Here is a 22593-nt window from a genome sequence, read left to right as displayed (position 1 = left end):
TAATTATCTGATCTGGGACTTTCCACTTGTGTGTGTGTGTGTGTGTGTGTGTGTGTGTGTGTCTAGAAAATGAAGGGTCCAGGACAACAGTTTAGGAGTAAGGAATAAAGAAGAAAATGCCAATTTTATTCTCTTTAAAAAAAAATGGGTTTTATAATAAATGACCTGGAGGACAGGGTTGATATGCAGTTGGGCATCTTGTTAGTAGGTTTATATGCATGCTTATGCACACACACACACACACACACACACACACACACAAACACCCTCTCCCTTTTGTCCTCTCTTGGAATGGGTGTCCCCTCATTTATAAAAATTACCTGGAAGGAATGAGGCTGCCAGGGTTTGTTCTAGACGATTGGTTCCTGTCTGGGGGAAAGGAATGGCCTCTACTGAATTTGACCGGTGTATGACCGTTGCCTTCCAGCTGACCCCAAATCCCATTCCCATCCTCCCAACTCTATAGCCTCCCATAGGGGGTTATTAATGAGAGAAAACACCACCATCATCATCATCTTCATCGTCACAGCACAGTGTTGACCTGCTTGTTAACATGAAATGGGGTGGTGGGGACAGCTTCTGCTTCTCTTTTCCTATCATCATAAATAAGAAAAGAAATTTTCCAATGGTATTCCCTTCCCCCACCCCCTTCGCTTAGGTCAGAGGTGAATAATAGCTCTGTGACAGGCATTGATCAGTTTCATCACACTGTTTGGGCAGGCCTGTGCCCCAGGCCTATATTCTCCCCACTTACTACCCCCGAATTACCTCCCAAATAACCCTGCCCATCCCCCACTCAACCAAGCAGAGGGTATGGTGCCTGAGGAAGTCCTGAATGGACACTAGATGTCACCAAACACCTCCTTTCCCTCAGAGCCCTGAAAAAAAAAAAACAAAAAAAAACCCCTCATTTAAAGCAATTGAAGGAATTAACTTATCTGTTTTTATGAGGGTTGTTGTCACATTCAACTAAGCACACTTAAAAGAGGAAGTACTGCTGCATTCAGATAATTTTTACAACATACAAATCTCTTTTGGAGGGGATGGGGTCAAGGGAGGAGAAAGGTCTCCATTCTTTAAGTAGTTCTCTGAGGGAGTAGGTGGAGAATACTGGGCTTTAAAAATCCCATTATAATGGATATGCTGTTACATATGTTGACATAGTCCAGGTGTGCAGGGAACAGGCCTGCTGCATTCAGATAACTAGCAGCTGGGTTTGGAGCCAGGCTCCAATCTGAGTTTAAATAGCTCCAATCCAGTGCTGGAAGCTAAATGTCACTCATGGTGACAAAGTCGGTCCATCCTCATCCACATAAGGCCCACAGTCATCTGACAGCATCAGATGTCGGATGTTAAACTTGATCTTGCCTGTAAGGTTTCCTGTTTCCATATTAACTATAGCAGCAGAGAAGACAGCTAATGCCTGGTGAGTTTGGGCCGTGAGAGTATCTTCCCACCCCAGTGAAGCCACCAGTATAAACCTTATAAGGTGCCCAACTTGTTGCTCCAAGGCTGATCTGCATGGGACTAAATAGCTGGACAAACCTTGGAAGAGCCTAAGGACAACTCATGAGGCACCCAACATAAGCCCAAGAGATGTAACCAGCCCGCCGGGTTAACCTGAAATACAAGACCTCATCCAGGGAGTTCTCCTTTTTAGTCAACTGAAAAGGAGTTTCTCTTTCTAATTTACCTCTTATTGCTGGACAGCTCATGTTAGCACTGTAAATTACTTCTGAAACAGGAGATTTAATTTTTAAATGGGTGTTAATTTAAGTTATCTCACACAGTAGAACAAGCACCTTTTTATTTGGAAAGAAGTTTCTCTAGTGAGAGACCTTGGAGCCAGGAAGACAGAGTCACTTCTTTGAAATCTGGGACTGTGACTTGTCTTATCTGAAAGAGGCTTCTTACCTCCTTTCCTCCCTCTTGTAATAAATGCCCATAGCAGTGCCAGTCTACAGAGGAACCTTATGATCCTCAGATAAAAGCAACTAAGCCAGGGCCCAGCCGTTGCAGCATGGAGGGTGATTCAGCACCTGCCCCGTCATGCCTGGTGCCCAGGCTGAAAGGATTTTTGGAGTACACCTGTTGTTGAACCCCTGCCAAGTACTGATGGCCACTAACTCCCAAATCACTTTTCCCCGCTGTTGATGTTTGGAATGTCAGACAGGACTGAGCAGCAGCCGGCGTGTATTTCAAACACAGCAGATGGATTTTTATATTAGCTCCTATTTCATGTTCAGGCAGAGAGACCGCCACACTAAAACCGCAGCCTCAATGCTGCCGAGTTTGCTTCTGTGAGATTAATTCTGTGAAATTAATTGGGACAAGATTGAAAAGGAAATTAAAATGCAGCTGAGTGAACAGGCCTTTCAAACACCTTTTTCCTGCTCTATCCAAACTTGAATTCTGCGGTGGTCGCTGGCATCGTGGGAAGTAATTTACGAGAGGCAGGCTCTCAGGAGCCATTGGTTACGTATGAGGAGACCTGCACAAGCGCCACAATCTGGAGCCACTGAAGAGCGCTAAACACCCCGCTGTGGCCTGAGCTGTCCCAGCACCGGGTGGAAGCAGAGCTCAGTCCCTGCACCAGAAAGAGCTGTTCAGAAATATCTGGGCCTGAAAGGAATGCGGGAACATCCGCTGGATGCACAGATCTGCTTTGTTACTAAAATCTCCCTTTAATATGTTTTAGGACCCAGACTGGAACTCAGTGAATCAAGTGGTCATGTAACTGCATGGGGCCTAGGAGTGTATAGATATGCTTATGCACACACACACACACACACACACACGTATGCATAAATGTGTTAGGGGAGGTCAGCGGGAGTCCTGCTGACTGTGCCGTTGGTTACTGTTTCAGAGCTTGCGTACATGGCTCTGGCCTCTCATGCAATGGGCAGCTTGAACAGTTGGTCAGTATTGTCAGTGATGAACTCTCTCAGGCCAGGAAAGGCACAGTGGGTTTCCATGTAGTTCTTTTCACAGGATGGCTTTTCATTTCTAAGTGAGAACATTTTGTGCTTTTGAGCATCTTTATGAAGAGTTCTTGGCAGGGCAGGCTACATTTTTTTTTCTCAATTCACCACAATTTAGTGAACTCTAGGATGTACCCAACACTGACCCAAAAAGTCTACTTTATTGTTAAAAGAAGGGAATATAATTAATAATAGTTACCATTTCCTAGATGTCAAGCACTTCTTCATACAAATTCTTTAATGTAAGCATTGCAACATTCTATGAATAGAAATTATTCTAATTTTCACAGATGAGGAGACTGAGGATTAGCACAATTAAGTGACTTTGCTCTGGGTCACATAAGTAACCCATTTGTTACCAACTTGCTTCCCTAAGTATAGCACAGGCGATGGGCATATGGGGTGCATTTTCCCTGCCCAGCCAATTGTCCTCTCTTTAAAAATATCTGGAAAAGATTTTAAAGAAAAGGATAAATAGTTCTCTTTCTGGGATCATTTTGCCCAAAAGCCCAAGGCCTAACAGACTCTCCTGGCCCTAGGCTTCTAGGATTCAAGATTGGGTCATACATGGGCAACTATTAAGAAACAGCAGGTAGCAGGAGCCCAAGAAAAAAGGTGTTACCTCTATCTCCCCTTCCTCATCCAGGGACCACTGCTCCTCAACTCTCACCTCAGAATATTTCTTTTATCACATGAAGAGAGAGGGGGAAACCAGATGCATTTATGAGGGCCAAAAACCAAAAGAGCTCGTAATAGGAACTTTGTTTTATCTGAATAAATAATTAAAGCTAAAACACATATTTGTATGGAATTTCTTTAGCAGTTTTGCAGTATCAACCTCACCATGTTTAGAACTGGAATGTTTGAGGTAGAAGGAACCTTAGAGGTCATCCAACACAACTCCTGCATTTTACAGGTAAGGAAACTGGTCCAGGTAAGCTGAGCTGCACCCAGTGGCATCTTGTCTTGTGTTTCTCAGGGAAATAGTCTTCTCCAGATTCCTAAACCCAGGACTTTCTTGCCTGACAGATGTTCTACTGACAACAGAGCAAAAGTAAAATGGAGATTTTTAGATACTGTTTTTCTGGACCAAACTCAGCTTGGGTCAGCTCTGTTCCTCCAGGTGTGAGAGGCAGGCCGCAGAGTGTAACTGGCTCCAATAAAGGAAGCCAGCTGGGGCAAAGTGGAATGAATTTAGGAGCCATGAGATGAACTTCTAGAGATTAGGAGTTACTGAATGTCTGAATAGCAGACAGCTGAGAATAGTAATGGAATCTCCTTTTCTGTCTGAAATGGTTCATTTGTGCTTCTTAAAGGCAAGGGAATGGATTGGGTGGCCTTTCAAGGTTCCTTCCTGTCCAAGGACCCTTATTGAGTTAGGTAATATAATAAAGGTAAATCCAATCTGAAATGCTCCCCAAGCCAACCTTAACTGGAATGAAGCTTTATGAGGGAAACTCCAGTTGAGCTTCTAGTCTCTCATTTCTGCCTCTGACATGCAGGGATTAGCAACATGGAGAAGGGAGGCAGCTAGTGCCGCTTCTGGGGGAAGAAACGCACCACTGCAGTGATAAGGAATGAAAATGGATTTCAGACCTTCCAAAGGATGGAGAAAGAAGCCCTACAGAACCAGGGTATTCTCACTGAAGCAAACTCTGATCTATTAGCTTTTAGTAATGCAAGAGGGGAAGGCGGATTGATTAAAAAAAAACAAAACAGGTTGGGGAGTTTCCCCATGCTCTTTGGTATCTCTTAAAAATACAACAGCCGTGGTAAACACAGACAGCTCTCTACTGCAGGGCAAGTCACCGCACAGTCCCTTCTAAATGGAAGAAAGCGACCCCCAGTGAGAAGCCATTAACAAAGGCAAAAGACATGCAAAACAAACAAAATAATCAGGACCGAGAGGGAAGGCCAGTAGACAGTCTGGCTCTGTTCTCCCCCGCTCCTGCTGCAGGCACCTCAGACAATGTAAACAGTTAATTTGTTCACCTGCAGGCTCTGGGCAAACAGAGGCCTGGTCATACCTGAGTGCATAACTCGATTACCCCTGTAATGCCAGCGTGGTAATGTACACAAATTCTATTACACGGCAAACCTTGCTTTCGGGCATTTGAAATACCAATCAGGCCAATGTCCACTCCCTTCTTTGCTTCCAATTTATTCTTGGTGTATTGGAGCTGCACCGGAATGGCACTAGGGTAGCGGTAAATTAGGACTCTGGAAGAAATCACCAGAAGGTTGTGATCTCACTCTGCAGGGCTTGTAGGCCTTCTACTCTCTCACGAAGGGTTGGGTCTGAATTTGGTCCTTGTTCAAAAGGAACTAGTTGGCGAACTACTGAAAAGTACCTTGGGTCAGCTCTGGTCTGTTCTTAAGGGGCTTATGGTATATTTCAAACCGAGACAAACTCTTGGCCAAGGTAGAAACAACCACAGAATAAGATAAATGACAAATGAAAATTATTGGTTTTCAATTTTCCTTTATGGAATCCACATACTCATCAATTAAAGATCTAACTGTGCTATTTAAAAGACGTGTTTATAGATACTGATTGCATAGAGAACTTTAAATAAGTTTTTTTAGGGACATAACCTATTTTCTTAACCCACCTATATGGAATATATGTAGTCTTTCTCTACAAAGATGGTGCTAACTGATCCCTCAAACAGTAGATCATGAGTTCTGAATCTTCTTAATGTTGGTGACTGATCTGCAGTAACCTAGCCCACCCCTTTTTCCTCCCCCATTTCTTTTAGGATCAACAAAACTATTTGTGAGATGGTTAGTTGAGGCTAGAGGTTACCTTTGTGGCTGAGGAAGAGAGTAAGTTAGCTGAGCTGGCCCTTATAGGACTGGATTCAATATATTGGCCTTATCAGTACTTGCTCAAACCAACTGAGCTAACTAGCTCTGACTCCTCCCCCTCATACATAATTATATTATAGTCATATAAATGAAATAAGGCAGCTGACTTAGCTAGAATGTTTTTAAGAGTAGTGTATAGTAATAAATTATGTACATAGTAATGACTTTCAGGTACCACGAGACCTTAAAAAGATCAAATTTTGATTAGTGTAATTTTAGTGTTATGTTTATGTCATTGTATTTTTAAATTTAAAAATTGTTTCCTGAATCTAAATTTTCAGGAAAGTTTTTCTGTAAGAATTATAAATCAATGGAAATTTACTCTGTGTATGAGGGAGCCATGTAGTACAAACAAGAGAAGTTCATGACATGGAGTAATTCTGATTATGGTTGATTACATCATCAAGAGTGACAAATCAACTTCTGATCCAAGCCCCACACTCATTGTCCTTACCTTGCTCAGAATGCGAATGAGGTCACCCCGCTGGAAGGACAGTTCGTCTGGCTGGTCACCATGGCAATCCCATAGGCCCTGGTAATAACTGGCATAGTCCACTGATCAAAGAGAGGAGAAATAAAAGTTAAAAGGACTGTCTTTTTCCATGGAGCCGACATTTTTGCTACAAATGGAAACCAGAGTTCTGATACGGCCCCAAGAAAACCTAAGATTCAAGGGGGTCGGGATGAGATGCAGACACTCAGCAAGAGCAAAGGACTGTGGGAGAAAAAGGTCATTAACTAACATTAAATATTTACAGATCACCCTTAGCCAGATGCTATTCAATAATATGAAAAATACATTCATTTATTAATAAAAGAAAATCAGGCAGGTAATTTTTCACTTGGTTTGTGACTAAGCAGCAAAGGGATTTCCTGCCCAACTTTCTTGATCCAGGGTATCTAAACCATGCAGTGCATCTTTTCACTATGCATTTGAAGGAATGGGCTAAGTCTCTGACTTCTGCCTATTTACAAGACAGGCGGCGTCAGCCAGCATGTGTCTGCATCACAGTCTCACGTGTCGGCCTCGTCCTTTCCACAGGAACTTCATCCTGGGCACTTCCCACCCAGGTACTCTGTGAGGTAATCACCAATAAATACAGCAACGAAGAGCCCAGTCTTTTAAGTGGAACCGGGGGGGGGGTGCGTCTCATTCATTACTACTAAATTCTGGGTGGGCTGGCCCTTTTCCAGCATCTCATTTGTAGACCCTGAACATGTCTGCCAAGATTTATCTGCAAGCCCCTAGGGGAACAGAAACCAAAGTGATCTGCATTAAAAATGAAAGCAACTGAAAACGACAAACCAAAGCTTTAGAAGCAGCTGGAGAGATTTACTGGGCTTCTCAGCGAGACTAGGTGGCAGTGATGCCACGGGACAGCCATCGATTCTTAACAATGAAGAATTTGTATTGATCTTCTTCTACCCGGAAAGGTTAAACACTAGGGAACAAAGTGGGAGAGATCTGGGGATTTGAATGGCAGGAGAGCTAATGCCCACTAGACCAGGGATAATGTGGCAGTGCTCCCCGTTCCTTAGGATGCTATATATGGGAGCTGTAAGCAAAGCACCTACCAAAGACGAAATTCCTATTCCTGGGAGTCAGGAATCGTGGGTTATATTAAAATTTAAGTGATTTCAGGGGACCCTGTTCTATTGGTTTCCACTTTTCCCTTCATGTGTCCTGACCCTCCCATGAAGAATGATGGTGTTAGTCTCTGAGGGTAGGAATAGATGGGGGGCAAGTGGACAATGGGGGGACAGAGGCCCTGTTATATTTGCTTTTTTCTACTTGTTCCTAACTCATGAGCAATTCAAATAATAAAAGCACAGGGGAACAAAACCCCTATATATCTCCGGAAAAGAACTTCAGTAGGAATCTTGAAGCACACAAAAACAGAGGAGAAACATTTAGTTAAGACTCAGATATTGCCAACAGAAGTGACAATGTTAATTATATAGAAACTCAGGCATGTTTTCTTTACACAGAAAATCGTTTCTATATGTAGTAGACAACAAAGGGCAGCAAACAAGACAACTATACTGGAAACATTTTGCCACAGAGTTAAAAATATGTTTGGAAGAAAAATACACTGGGAGAAAAATGCTAACTATTGAAAAGACAAGGCTTATTTTTTTTATGTATCAGTATATGAAATAATAAAGACAAGTCCCTGGAAAGTGAAAATGGTTTCCCAGAGGATCTATTAATGCATTTTTAGTTGATTAATCACCCCAAGATTTTGACAAAATTAGGAATGGAAAGTATATTGATGTCAGTATTCTTCATGGATTTATACACGGTAGAGAAAATCACTTAATAAAAATAGATTTTTAAAACAATTTTGAAATCATGATAGACTGACAAAGTTATCTTGGCTTTTTCTGGCCTAGCAGATAGTCACTGAGGGGTACTGCTCCCCACAGTCCTGGATGTGGGATAGCCCTAAGATTATGAGTACCTTTTGGGTATATATGTAAAAGGTGACTTGATATTGGTTATGTTAGACACCTGGGAGAACACTGTGTATTCTAAAAGCACAATAGATCCCAAGGAAAGCAAGGAGCTAGGAAGAAAACAAATGCCTTTCAAGGAAAAACAGAGATAGAAAATATCTTCAGTACTTCATAAGCTAAAGGCCAAAAAGAACTCGAGAATCAAGGAACTGAAATCATCAGAACTAGAACCATGGAAGGACAGCTCTGAAAAATAGCCAACTGAAGAACTAACTACAGGGACTTGCTGTCTAGACAGAGGTACTGGTATTAAGGAGGAACTCCTGAGTTAGATGAGACTGGCTTCTGTATTGCAGACGCCCTGTTTAATATATGTGTGATTTGCATTCATGTGTCTGTGTGCACACAGCTTCATTACATTCATTCCTCAGCATTCAACTGACATGTACGCAGCATCAACCAAGTGCCAGGGACTGTGCTAGATGCTGGGAATTCTGTATTGGCCATACAGCCCTTGCACTTAGGGCTACCATCCAGTAGGGGAGGCACTGCGAGACAGACTCATGCATTATTTTTTTATGATTATGCTACACCTTCAAAGGAGAGGTTGAGGGTGCTATGTATAATGGGGAATCTAACCTCTGACAGGTCATGGAGAGTTTCCCCCAAGCTTTACTTGTGTTATAAGAATCTGACCAAGTGTGGGTGTTATTTAAATACCTGGAAGAGGGAAGAGGTAACGGTGAGGAGGGCTTCATTCCTGAAGCTTGGCCCCCCCAGGAAGAGTTTGAAGGCCTGAAAGTTTGCAGGACCAGTCCGACTTCTCCCTAAACTTCCAGCTCATTCAATAAACAAGTGAATGCATGAGGAGACTTTGATGGCTTTTGATCAGTGAGGGACTGGGAACCTGAGAGAGCGGCTTGTCTCTGTGGGCTGGATTAAGGTTCCTTTAGGTTTACACTACTCCGGCAGCAGTCTGAAGTCAGAAATGGTGCAGCATTCTGACCATTTAATTAATTCAGAACATCCTCTTTCTCATTTTGAGGACATTATTCCATCTAATTATTTTTTTTCCAGTCTGTCCATTTGGAATGAAAAACAAAAGAATAAAGCTTAATGCCAGCATTTCTCAATGTCTCTCCAAAAAAACGTAACTCTGCATTAAATAAAGCCTGGTAATTCAAAAGCAAAGCACTAATATATTCAGCATAAAACAGACAGAGGACCTAGAGCAATAATGACACCACTAATAACTAAAACAGTTATAACAATTAACAACAATTACAATGATAGAGAAGCTAATGGGTATGATCACTGCATTTAAATTGCTAGCAGAGCTGAGAAGGACTTTTTCTAGAGGAAAAAAAAAAGGGCAGCATCTTATTTTCTCCATCTCATGTAAGGGAAGCTAAGCTCCAAGCAAACAAAATGTCATAGGAAGAATAGCAACAGACCAAGTAAAAAATATATTGTTTTTCTCTTTTCTAGGTATTTATTGCAAAGCATTTGTCTTTCCACACCAAGTTCCTTATAACCAGTGATAGTCATTTCTCCTGTAACTGAGGCCAAGTTGGTGCTCCTGTTGACAGAATCAATATCTGAAGATGTGCCTCTATGATGTTGAGAGTTCCACAGTAAAAGGACCAGGACAACTTCCTCCTCTCCTGATCCTTAGGCACAAACAGAGCTTAACTGTGTGCCTTCCAGAGTTCATGTCACCTTGGGCTTTTGTTTGGGAGGCACTGGGTAGCTCCAGAATTCAAGCTCTGACCAAAGAAAATATGCTAAAGGCAGGTCAGCATGTTGTTTACATTTTTCTGATGAGCCAAAGAACTGTGCCAATGAGGCCTGCCACTGGGCACAATTATTTAACAATTATGGAAAGGAGAGACAACACAAGAAGACAGATAAAGCTCACCTTTGAGCTAGAACATGGGTGCATGAGAAATGGACAGAGAAGGCCAAAGCAGTAGCCTATTGGAAGGGACTTGAAATGTTCTCTAGGCCAGGCCAGGAAGGCTACTGTGTTCAGTCCACTAAAGCAGACTCAGTCTGATGCCTCATGAACTATTTCAGAAGGAAAAGCACAAAGAACTGACTATGACACCAGAACTGGAAGGGCAACTGAACAATAATACCATTTGCTTATTTTCATAGCTCTTTAATTTTGTTTTGAAATTACTGCTGTCCTTAACATTATAAGTATGATCTTGAAGTGCAGGACGCTCACAGATTCTGATTTTTCCCTCTTGTGCTTCTTCCATTGTGCCAAAATTGTAGCTGGCTGATGATCAACTCACGTTTGCTCTTGGAAAATAATAAGGTTTCAAAAAATAAGAGCTGCAAACACCTCTGTGGCTTCTCTCTGCTGCTTTTGTGTAAGTTCACTCCATTGGCAGGCACTGGGGTGGAAAAAGTGCCTCCGAGATGGAAGCTTATCAGTAACCATTTTACTGTACATGGACTCCTCTGGCTGAGGCTGCTCACAGTTTCAGAGCAAAAACAACCTCTTTCAAGCTCTTCCTTGGTCAGAGGTTTGATATACCTGAGGATGATTTGTGCCTTTATTTCACATGGCATACCCAAGCAAATGGTCCATAGTTTTCATATAAGCAGCATAGAGGGAGTTCTGTTTTTGGTTACCTAGACATTGCCTTCTCATGACAGGCAAGGGAGATAAGCTCTCATCACTGAAGACACTTAGTGTTCTACTGTTAGGCTGATGGGCTGGAATTTAGTGAAGATCTGAGGTGCTGAAGAGTCGCTCATTAAAATAACCCTGTTACTAACAGTCATGCTATAGACCGAGCTTTTTATAGATTGAACAATCAATACTACAAGGCTGTGACAGATTTTCTAGGTAACAGAATAAAATAAAAGAAATTACATCTTATAGGGTCATTAACACCTAATAAGGATAAACTGAATTTCTTTTTTCCCCTTTTCTGTTAAGATCTAGTTGGGCTTTAAAAATGTTAGCAATTCCATCAGGGAAAAGCACAGCATTCCTGGGAACAGAATCCCTGGGACAGTGGAGAAAAAGTACACGGATTTTAAAGGTAACCCTGCTAGCCATGGAATCTTTCAGGAGAAAAGATTTTCTCCCCAGAAATGCACATGGTACCTGAGAAAAGCTAAGTGAACCAAACTTGTGTAGCTTGCCTGTTACATAAGAACTCACATTGTCCTAGGGTTCTGTGCTTTTTATATGCCTTTAGTGGGGCTGCCTACCAGTCCCTTGAACCTCTATATCTTATTGTTATAAAGCTAAGTGATGACATCTGGATGTTACATATTTGTCGCTGTTTCTATAGCTCCTTTGGAGAACAGGCACTATATAAATTCAATAAATAAATAAGTAAACACAAATAAAAATTCCTGCCTCAGATTCTGCAGAGAGAGCAAAAAGTCCTCTGTTTTTTAATCACTGAGTCACCAATCATTATAACTGGTGGGAAGTATAAACCATAGAAACGTATTTAGAGCTCACTATACTTCAGCAACACCTATTTTGGAGGCAGGAAGCATGAGGAGCAAAAGTGTTTTTTTAAAAAGCCCACATGAATTATAGCTATTGGAACAGGTAAGAAATAAATCTCTCCTTACCCTCCCAGGTAGAACCTTAGAAAGAAAGGTGGAAGGAGGAAATGAGATGAGAGAGGGGTCTGAAAATGACTCAGACTTTTGCTGGAAAACTGCTGCTTCCTGAATGGAGTTTAATATGAAGTTGGCCATAGGCAGCTTACAATTACTCCACCCAAGCTCCTCACATGAAGTGTTTTTTTCTTACACTGGTGATGGAAGTTGGTTGAGAAAAGACATACATGTACAGATTTACTGTTGGAATATTGTACTGTAAGTGAAAACAGATTTCAGAATGGACTTAATTACATCGTTAACTGTCATGAGGGGCTTACTTGCAGCTACAGGAACACTGTATGCTGTATCATATCTCAGTTCTTTCTTTTTCCTCCCCTGCTTTCACACATGGCTTCTGATGCTACTTCTTTGCTATCTTTTATCTCCCCTGGGAGAAGCTGGGCATTTACTAAGTTGGGTTCTTCACTAAACCTGTTAGAGATGCGCTTTCTACAGAGAATGAACCAAGGAAGGGGCTTCTGCTGAATGCATAACAAAGAGAAGAAAAGGTACAAGGAAAGGAAGAGAGAGGGGAATGGGAAGAGGTAGAGCCAGAGAAATGGAGAAGAAGCAGGGAGCGAAAGAGGGAAAGAACTCCTAGGCTTAAGACTTTCATAGAATCTCTAAGGAAAAATCAGCTAGTATCTAAATGAGCCACAATTCAGGCTCTGCTGATGGGCAGAATGCCCTTGAGGTGGCCCTGGCAATGCACATTTTTCTACTGACAACGATGGAAAAGGTCCTTGGTCCACTTAAGGAGGCTTTAGAAGGGATCTGACCTTAGAAAAGATGGTCTCACTAACAGCCTGAAGCATGGTTAACAGTCTGGGATGAATAAGATGTAATTTTGTATTCAACAAACCTGTTACATATTCATTTCCAAATGTGCCTGGAATCAAACCAGGCCATCAGAAGTCAGCATCACCAAGCAATTCTATCCTTCACCCTGTGTTCACTTTTCAGATCTGACACATTTCCATTCCCCTCTGAACTTGCAATCTCCGGGACTCTCGGAGAAGAGACATTTCCGTTCTTTCCATTCTCAATCCTCTGATCTCTCAGAGATGAGGCAATTCTATTTTCACTGTACTGATTTAGGAAATACTGATAGGAAAAAATAAATATCTGGTTTGGCTTCCCAACCTCTCTAGGATTAATCTTAGCTGTTCTGGGAACATTAATTAAAGTGGCTGCTTTTAAAGTTAACGTATTTCTGTACCCGGTCACCTTATTTGGGGCTTTTGAGGTTGACACAGCAGTATCCTCTTAATTAGCGAGTCTGGTAATGTCTGTAGTCTGGAGAAAGGTGCTTTCTTCAGTCAGAGACCCGAATGTCCTACCCAGGGCTTGCACATTTATGAGGCTCTCATACCTACTTTTTGTGGAGTGCCACTCTCCTCCTCTTCTAGGTCATGCTCTTCATCTGAGGAGTAAACATGATTGGCATTAGCAATCAGTGGTCAGTAGTCTTATATTCATTATACATTTGGGCTTTCTTTCACTGAGTTCATCACACATTTTTAAGGCAAAAATTACCATGTCCTTTTTTAAAAAAATCATCTCTACCTTCAGACTGGCTCCTCTCTTTCTTCCCTTCCCATTCATTTATTCACAAACACTTCTAAATGTTTGCTATATGCAAGGCAGTACATTAGGAACTGGAGATGCAGCAATGGAAAAGACTGGCAGGGTCCCTGCCCTTGTGCAGCTTCCAATCCTCTGGATTATTTAGGTGCCTGTCAGGAGAATCCTAATCTTTCTCCTCAAACCCTATTTCCCTTCTCCGTCTAGAATTCTCTTCAAAATGTATTATCTCCATGTAAGCATCAAGAGTTAGGGTGTGTGTGTGTGTGTGTGTGTGTGTGTGTGTGTGTGTGTGTGTGTGTGAAGCTAAGCACTGTGTTTAAACCCTCCCTGATTAATTAGTCCTTAATGTATCAAGCTTTGTTCAGCTGTAGCAGAAGCTGGTCATGTACACAATTTTATGTTCTTAGTACTTGGGGCTTGTAGTTATCTTTTTAATGTATTATTCAGCCTGCCTTGTTCACTAGAGTGTAAGCTCCTGAGGGTAGATGGAATGGTCTTTTAATTAATTGCTGCAGGTACACAATGGTTTCTAAGTCGATGCTATTGTCTAACTCCAGTCAAGTGTTTATGTGGTCCAAGTCACAACATGATTGGCCTGTTTCTTGACATTTCTAACCCGTTTCATCTCAGATTTCATACTACCTGAAAACATGGGAATTGGGCCTTTATAAAGAAAGCATGAGTATCAGAATCATACTTAACTGTTTTATATGTGGAGTAAAATGAATGAAAATGCACTTGCTATCCTTCTCCTCACCATCACTCTGGATGCACACACACACAGTGAATGGGGAATAAGCAACATTTTGAGGGTTGAATACTCAGTTTCTTCTGGCCACATTTCCTTTCCTTTCTCTTCCTAGGTCTCAGGGCACTCACTTATTGCTTCCCCATAGTTTTGCCACTAAATGGAACTTTTGAGGACAGTCCACCACCCCACATTTAAAAAACATATAGGGATTATAGGGCAATATGAGTTCTGGTATGTCAAACTTGAAGTAAATTCTAAGCTCATAAGTAAGAAAAAACAGCATAAAAATATGTTAGAATGCTATAGGACATTAAAGAAGTAATAGATTTCACATACAAAAATAAGTAAAAACAAAAATTAGGGGATTGATAATCTGGGGGAATCAATCACATGTTATTAAGATTAAAACAATGTGTTACATAATAAATACATGTATTTGCCCTACAAGATTCTGTGGAAAAGGGACTCAACTCTTCCAATCTCCACATATGACCTGGCAGCCCAGAATTTCCAACTCACCACCTGTAGCGCTCCCTGCACCCCACCATGAGAAATCAAGATGTGAGATAATGGAGGAGTAAAAGCAAACACCAGAAATAGATCACGCTGAAATAAATCACGTTAAACATCATTCTTTGCACATTGTCTTCTTATTACCTGCTCACTTCCTTCCTTCCTCTGCTATGCTGCTTTTCCTTTTTAATGTGGGACCACTTCACAGGACTGAGAACATTAAGAGTTGGTGTGTCCTTAGTTTTAGAGATCCCCAGTAATTTGGAGAGAGAGCAGCTCTTTTGCTGATATCAAACAACTCAATCACAAAGACCAATAATTTGCTGTGCTTAGGCACTTTCGTAGAGAGGGTTTATTCTACCTCTGCTGTCTGTGTGCAGATGTCTCTTCCTCCCAATTCTAATCAATGTAAATTGGGTCAAATCTCCACTGTGAATTACAAATTGGATCCGAAGTTGGAGGGTCACCATGCCTGCTACTCCACCTCCTTCCCACCACCATTAGATGGGAAGCTACACCAAAGATCTTTTCTAAATAAATCAGACTTTATTGTAAAACTCGGCCACTGACGAGACATAACCTCATTAGCATTGATTTTAAAATAAATTATTGAAAGTGGCTTGCCTGCTCTTTGCATTTGTAAAACAGGAGAATGTAAACCTATTTACAATGATAAAAATGAGAACTAAAACTTGATTCCTTTATTCTTTCAAGCAACTGCACTTAATCTAGTCACGATACAAAAATAGAAAAAATAAAAATCTGTCCCTTGCATTCAATACCAGACCAGATACTCTGATTTCCATTGCGCCTGTGGAGTCACCTAGAAAGAAAACAGGACGCTGGCTATAGATCTTATACAGTGAATCATTCACTACCATTGCTAAGCTCCACGGTAATGGATGTGAACCGGGAAGCTCCAATCCCCACATCTGTTCTATCTAAGGTTGTCCTCCAGGTGGCTGAAAGTCAAGAAGCCTAGCTATTGATGGGAGAGGCTGGGTGCTGTGCAGCCTCTGAAAGTGTGATATGGGGGTGCCATCTCATAGTGAAGGAGAAGACCTCCACATCTGGTTATGAATGGCACAACTCTAAGCACCTTCCCAGCTTCAGAGGGCACAATTCAGAGAGGTGTACAATTTTATCTGGGATCCTTCAATGAAATCAAATGAGTATCTTTCAAACTCTAGAGTCAAGAAAACTGATTATGTGCTATCAGAAAAAAAAGTGCTCACAAAAGGGAGTTAAACAGCCAAATTTCCCTTTTTTTTCATCCATAAGGTGAGACTTTGATCCTAAAGAGATTATTTTGGAAAAAATTTTTTTTAGGCTAACGAGCTTATTAAACTTCTTTATAGGAATATTATTAGGCATTTTAGCATTACATCTGAAATACATCTTCATTTAAGAGAGAATCAAAATTTATGTGCTAGCTCAACTTTAAACAGTAATAGATTATAATGGTTCCTGCTCCTAACTGGGCATATGGGACCCCAACCTTACATAGGTTTTAAACAAATTAACCTCTAAAGATTACTGTCCACTTATTACATTAAATGCTCTACTTGATCCCCAAATATCTCATCTCAGCTGGGAAAACAGTTGAGGAAGATTCTGTTAACTGTGCGAACATGTAAAAGAACCATGTGGCATCACAAATGAGCATCAGTATCCAGAGAGCTGATTTCAATCAACACTTTTGGCACAATGTCAGCGACACTAATGAGAGGCTGAAAGGAACAGGACACTGACTCCACTTCAGAGGCACAGAGAGGAGCCAGCTTCCCATGACACCTGGCTCCATTTGTGAAGTGCTGCTGTAACACTGGCTAAACCAAGAATAACATTCGAAAAATGACCAGATCAGAAAGAGAGAATCACTTCAAACAAAGCAAGGTGGCAGAAGCTTAAGAAATGCCAAATGTGTCAATGTGCAACCAGATGTCAAGGTGCTCTGGTGACAGAAATACAGGTAGACTCGAAGTGCAAAGGGATCATGCAGACAAGTGGAAAGAGAAACCACTCCACAGCACACACACATAAAACCTTGGATGCTATAGCACTTCTTCAGACAATATGGAAAGTAAGAGCAAGATGCAGGTAACACATTTAATGTTCTGCCATATAGTTGGTAATCCCAACTGTTACTTCAAAAATATTTGCATCTTATCTCCATGGTATGGTCTTGATGTACTAGATATTAAACTCAATTTGTGCTAACTGCAACACCTGGAATGCACTGAATTTAATTTTACAAATAATAACTGAGTACCCACTAATTAGAGGAGAAAGACCTGAATACAAATCACTGTAGTAAGGGCTAAAACAGAGCTCAATTTCAATTGAATATCTGGGAGGGTGTCACTGAAGAGACACATTTGAGCAAAATATATAGGGTTTTATAGGTGGAGATTAGGGGTATCTTCTAGTTATAAGAAATGGTATTATTTTGGTTTTGGTGCTGGCCAGACCCAAATGCTGTGTGTCTAGGGCCCAGTGTGCATGGGCGTGAGAGAGAAAAGGCCGGGAAGCTTGGAGGGTGCCTGATGAGGATGTTGACTCTTCTTTGATGATCCCCTCATAGAGTGTGCTTTCTATGAAGCTGGAAATCACTTTCTTCATAAACGTTGTATTTTGGGTGTCTTCTCTTTCTTTTCCTTAGCCATCCTCTTACCACTGTTCCCCCTTCCTGTGGGTCTGGACAACCGTACAGGGGAAGAATAATCCCACAGAATGCTTGTTTTCCTTTGACTCAAAAAAAAAAAAGCCCAGTTATATGCTTTATTATAAAGCAATCTGGTATCTGAGTCTATAATAGCCCTCTGGGACAGCGTGAGCAGCACTGGAATGTGCACAGAAATTCCCAGCAAGGGCTCTTTGTCTCTCCATTTGCTCCCTTGAAACCCCTCTAGAGAACACAGCCGGATTCTGTAGCCCCTGCAGCTGCTGCGAGGCCCAGTTACAGCTCTTCAGCGGTTTCGGGCGCCTTGCTGGATTCCCGCCTTGAGGTCCCAGACAAAGAGAAACCTGATAAAAGTTGTCCTTTTATGGAATCTTGAATCATGAAACTGGGCCTGTGCTAGCCCCAATTTTGGGGAGGGGTGAGAGAGTGCTCAGAAAAGCCTCCCATTTTCCAAATAATGCTTTAGCTTTTTTCCATGGTAGTTCCCTACAGTTTAATCTACTGCAAATGGAGATCTTAAAAATCAAGGGCTCTCATATGCTCAACACGAATGTTCAGACATCCCACCGGATACCAACCTTGAAACCATATTATCCAGGACTAACATTTTTTGTGGTCTTGGCTGAAAACCTCGAGTGCTCTGGTTTTCTCTCATGGGAAGGGAAGTGCTGGCCATGTAGCAAATGCTAATCATTTTATGATTAATGTGATGTAGTGTATTTAATTTGATGACTCATACATTAGTTTGATTAGGAAAAAACATTTTTGTATTGACTGGGTATGTGTTACAGGCACTTTTCTCTCTCGTCGGAGGCCAACTGAAATTATATTCTGGAAGGGAGATCTCACTTACATGGCCTTCCCCATAGAGACAGGCTTGTGTAGGCCCCAAAGAGGAAGGATTAACAGAACTGTCAATGCTAAATATTCTCCACAAAGCACATTTGCCTATTATAATGAAACAAATGCTAGAGGCCCAAGTCATCTGACTTTTGATGTTATGCAGTGTTAGCACTATCCAACATTGCTGTCAGCTATCCCTCCACCCAGCACCTGTCCTTGCAGTAAAAATGAGCCTGAGCAGAAGGTGCGGTCCACATTCCATCTGCTCACGATTTTCAGTTTTACCTGCTTGGTACACATAGCTGAAAAGGTCCAAGTGCACAGTCTCAGGTCTGGTGGGTGGAGGCAGAGAGCTATCCATCCCTCAATTCTTCAAAGAGGTAATACTTCCTATTTAACCACCACCAAATTAATAATAGCCAGTGTTTATTGAGTGTTCCCTGCATGTCAGGGCTCTGTTCAAAGTGCTTTACACTACAGTTCTAGGCTTCTTAAAGCATCCTTCTATGATAGCTACTCTAGTTATCCCCATTTTACAGATGGGAAAAATCACACAGAAAGAGCAAATAACTTGCTCAATGTCTCACAGCTAGCAGGTGGCAGAGCAGGTCCATTCGGACTTAGAATCAGTACCTTTCCCTGCAAATACCATGTTGTCTCTCACATGCCACTGCTTGATAGGTGGTCTTTGGAGATGGCAGCAGAGGGGGACAGTGATAGGCGCCCTCACATTCCCTTTTAGTTTCTCCAGGACTGGTAGTTAGGCATATGCAAAATGAACAGTCATTTCAGAGGCAACAAACTGAGTGGGGTGGCCAGGAAGCTGGGTGATGGAGACTTGCAGCTGAAATATTCATCTCATAATTAAATGCCAATATATTCCATCTCCAATGCTGTCTCTAAAAACGTACAGATTAGAGCCTTTTGGGAAAGAACCTGTTGGCTGGGTATAGCACTGTCCTTCGAAACTTATAAGCACGTTAGCTGCCATTTCCCTGTCTAGCAGAAAGAGACTCTGGCTCTCCTCTGGCGTGGCCGGCCTCACTTCGGAGGAACAGTTGTCGTGAACAGAGGGTAAGTGCCTTTCCTTGAGAAAACAGTTTCTGTGCCCTTGGAGTCCACTCCAACATCTGAACTGGCACGAATTTTGGAGGAATGTCCTGGTACCCTGGACAATGGCTGAGGGTAGGAATTCAGGAGGCCGGAGAAAGGACGGTCTTTAAGAAGCCAATCATTTTGTTCACCGACCCACCTCAGGGAAGGGATGGTCTCAAATTCATCTTATTTTCAGAGGCTTCTTTCTCTTTGCTCTCTTTTGCATCTCTGAGCATCAGCCCCCCTCCTGCCTGGTTCCTTTGAGAACTAGACATGGTGCATGATAAGGCCCTTCTTTGCTCCCCAAGAAGGCTGAGGGATTCAGGGAGGTTTTCCCAAGCACCCCTCCACAGCTGCAACGCAAAGTGGAGCGTCACCTGGATATTTCCCCAAGCCTGGACAGGAGTGAGTGGAATGTGAGCTCACTAAGAAGATTCTGGCTAAGTTGGGGAGTACATGTCCTTTTAGGGAGTGTTGTGAATTAGATCCATTTCTGCACCCTGCTGTTGCAATGGAGCAGACTGTGAAAGGGAAGATTCTCAGAGGAGCTGTGTTTTAATGTAGCAATTTGATTCAATTTTCCACTCTATAAAATTACCCATCACTGCTCGTTGCTTTCTAACAGACACCTTCACTCTTAATTTAACAATCCTATCGAATTCTGCCAGGGAAATTGGAAAAATTTATCACCTGTGAAATTTTATTTTCCTTTGGTTGTATCTGTTTTTGTAAAACTTCATTAACGACGATGACTTGCTGAGGAAATTATCATTTTTTTTTTTAACTTCAGACACAAGAAATGGCTCGACCTCAACCAAGATATCATTTGCATAATAAAACACAACAAAAAGGCTGGAAGTGCTAGGAGGAGAAGCAGGATCTCCTTGGTGGGTGGGTGAAGCCCCAGCAAGGAGATGTGTGGTCACAGCCCCACCGCTTGACTCAGGTGGCAGTGACGTGCTTCTCCCACAGGGAAGACACGAATGCAGCATTGACAGTGTTGGACCATCTTCTTAGGGAGCCTTGAAATGCAAGTTGCTTACTGACGATGCTTTTTAGCAACAAGCCCTGTATGCAAGGGCCTGAGTTGTTAGATTCCCCTTAGTTCCTAAATCCATCTGGGATTGAGGTTTAAATTGCTATAAATTTAGGCTTAACTTGAATTTCTCAGCAGAGCACTGAACTCCTGGCAAATTTCCATAGGAATGATCTTTCTGAATGGACCTGAAGATTCAGCATTCATGTGGTCTAACTACCTTACAATTAAAAAGTTCAGGCTTCAGTTTTCCACAGACTAACCCCCACTGTGCTCTGCACCGTTCCACAGCTGCTGTTATACCCACAAGAGGTGGATATGCGGAAGCGGTGATGACTATACATTTTTCGAGATGCCATTTTTATGCCTTTGGAAGAAAAGAAATATGTACAATAGACCCGCTGGAATGGTGCTCTTTGGTTCGTGGTCTATCTGAACTAGGTAATAATGAGTTGTGTTCTATGAGAGTTTTGCTGGGTTACTGAAAAGGTTTGTCAGCATTTACCTATATCCCTTCAGACTTTTGATAGCCTTCATCATTTGGGGGCAACTTGCCATTTTCTCACAGTTACACGGAAAAGAATTTGAAAGTTTTGATAACTCGCCCCCAAATTCACAGTAAACCACTGAAAACCAACATGAGCACCCTTGACACTTTAACCTTGTCTACATATGTATAATCAATGACTTCACATGGCACAGATGAAAGAAACTCCCTAGTCAATCCAGCTTGCTCCCAGAGGGAGGGAGAACTGTACTGGGAATCACGGACGCTCCCCTGAAACTCCCCTATGTTCTCTCCTTCAGAAATTTGGCTTCCCCTGGAGTTTTCAAAGGTACATTCTTCCACCAGGTCAAGAATTTCTGAGACTAGTGGAAGATAATTACAAGATGAAATTCCTCACCTGGTAAGACTTCATAAATATCTTCATCTTTCCCCTCTGTGGGCTCTTTTGGCCCCAGATTCCCAGGCAAGGTGATGGGTCTGCACTGGGAACCAGAATGTGGGGCGTCGAAGCCATCAATGTCATCATACATCTCTTCCTCTTCTTCCTCCTCTTCACAGGGGATGGTTAAGGAGCTCAGGTCTGCCAGGGAACAGAGAAGAATGAGTCATGATAGGGAGAAAAAGGAAAGAATAAGGCAGAAAAGGAAAGAGGGAGAAGGAGGAGGAGGCAAGAGAATACAACATGTCAAAAGAAAATGAAACACCGGGTTAAGTGCTGTTATTTCTAATGCGGGCCTTTGTGGCAGGAAATCTGCAGAAAAGGCCAGACTAGCACTGCATCAAGTTTAAACCATCAACATAAATCCTTCCTTGCAATAAAACTTGATCAGGATGAAGCAGCTCTGAAAAGTATGGGTGTGTGAATGAGCACAAGAGGCAAAGAGAAGAAAATAGGCCAGAAGAGGAAATGACAGTGTGCCACGCACTGCTCGTCAAATAGAAAACCAGAAGGGTGAGTGATAGCCTGTGGTTCTCCAGGGTGCACAGAGCAGTGGGGACTGTGGTGGCTTCTGTAGGGTATCTGAGCTGTCAGAAGCTCATGCTCCATATGACCACACTGCAAAATTTCAGACACATTTGTTTGTAAAGAGAAAAACAGGCAAAAGTGGAAGAGGAAGTGGGATATGGAAAAACATAACAGTAATACAAGACCAAATGCAATGGCTGGGCGATGTGGTTACAATGTCCTTTTGCAACTGTACAGTCTGGCTGACCTTAAAGTGGGTCACTGCATAGAGGAGGCTAAGCCATTACAGCACCAGGGAGCACAGGGAGGGAGAGGGAGATTGGTTTTTTATTTTAATGGGGAACTGGGAAGGTTCGTTCTCTGACGTATAGTACAGAGTGCTCTCTGAAACCCTGCCAAGGGGCCTCTGCAGGATGGGCGAGTGCAGTCAGGGTGCTCTGGGGAAGGAAAGGAAGAAGAGATATTTGATGTTCGTTTCAAAACACAATAAAACTGTTTGGTTTGATTAGGCTTTTAATAAAGATTTTGCAACAATTTTCCTCTGAATTCTGGTGCCACCTCATATATGAAGAAGGGATCAAAGACACATTTGTGGCTTCAACCATATGTTATTATTTTGTTTGTTTGAAAATAAAATGGAATGAATAATTTCTTCAATGTGGGAT

At 42.0% G+C, this 22593-nt stretch overlaps 1 protein-coding gene across 4 annotated transcripts in view; it reads right to left on the bottom strand.

Moving 5' to 3' along the window:
• SKAP1 (src kinase associated phosphoprotein 1) overlaps nucleotides 1-22593 on the bottom strand; it is a 259792-nt gene that overhangs the window by 17354 nt on the left and 219845 nt on the right. For 2 of the 4 annotated variants that reach the window (XM_036879685.2, XM_036879686.2), the window contains 3 exons: nucleotides 21359-21541; nucleotides 13318-13368; nucleotides 6304-6404 (listed from right to left, as the gene is read on the bottom strand). In XM_036879685.2, the coding sequence (XP_036735580.1) occupies nucleotides 6304-6404; nucleotides 13318-13368; nucleotides 21359-21541 (335 nt within the window). The other 2 variants (XR_005023578.2, XM_057501395.1) reach the window with 2 other exon arrangements.

This window comes from Manis pentadactyla, chromosome 4 (assembly GCF_030020395.1).
Source record: "Manis pentadactyla isolate mManPen7 chromosome 4, mManPen7.hap1, whole genome shotgun sequence".
NCBI lineage: Eukaryota > Metazoa > Chordata > Mammalia > Pholidota > Manidae > Manis > Manis pentadactyla.
The sequence above is the reverse complement of the archived record's forward strand: the minus strand, read 5'-3'. Positions and strand labels throughout refer to the sequence as shown.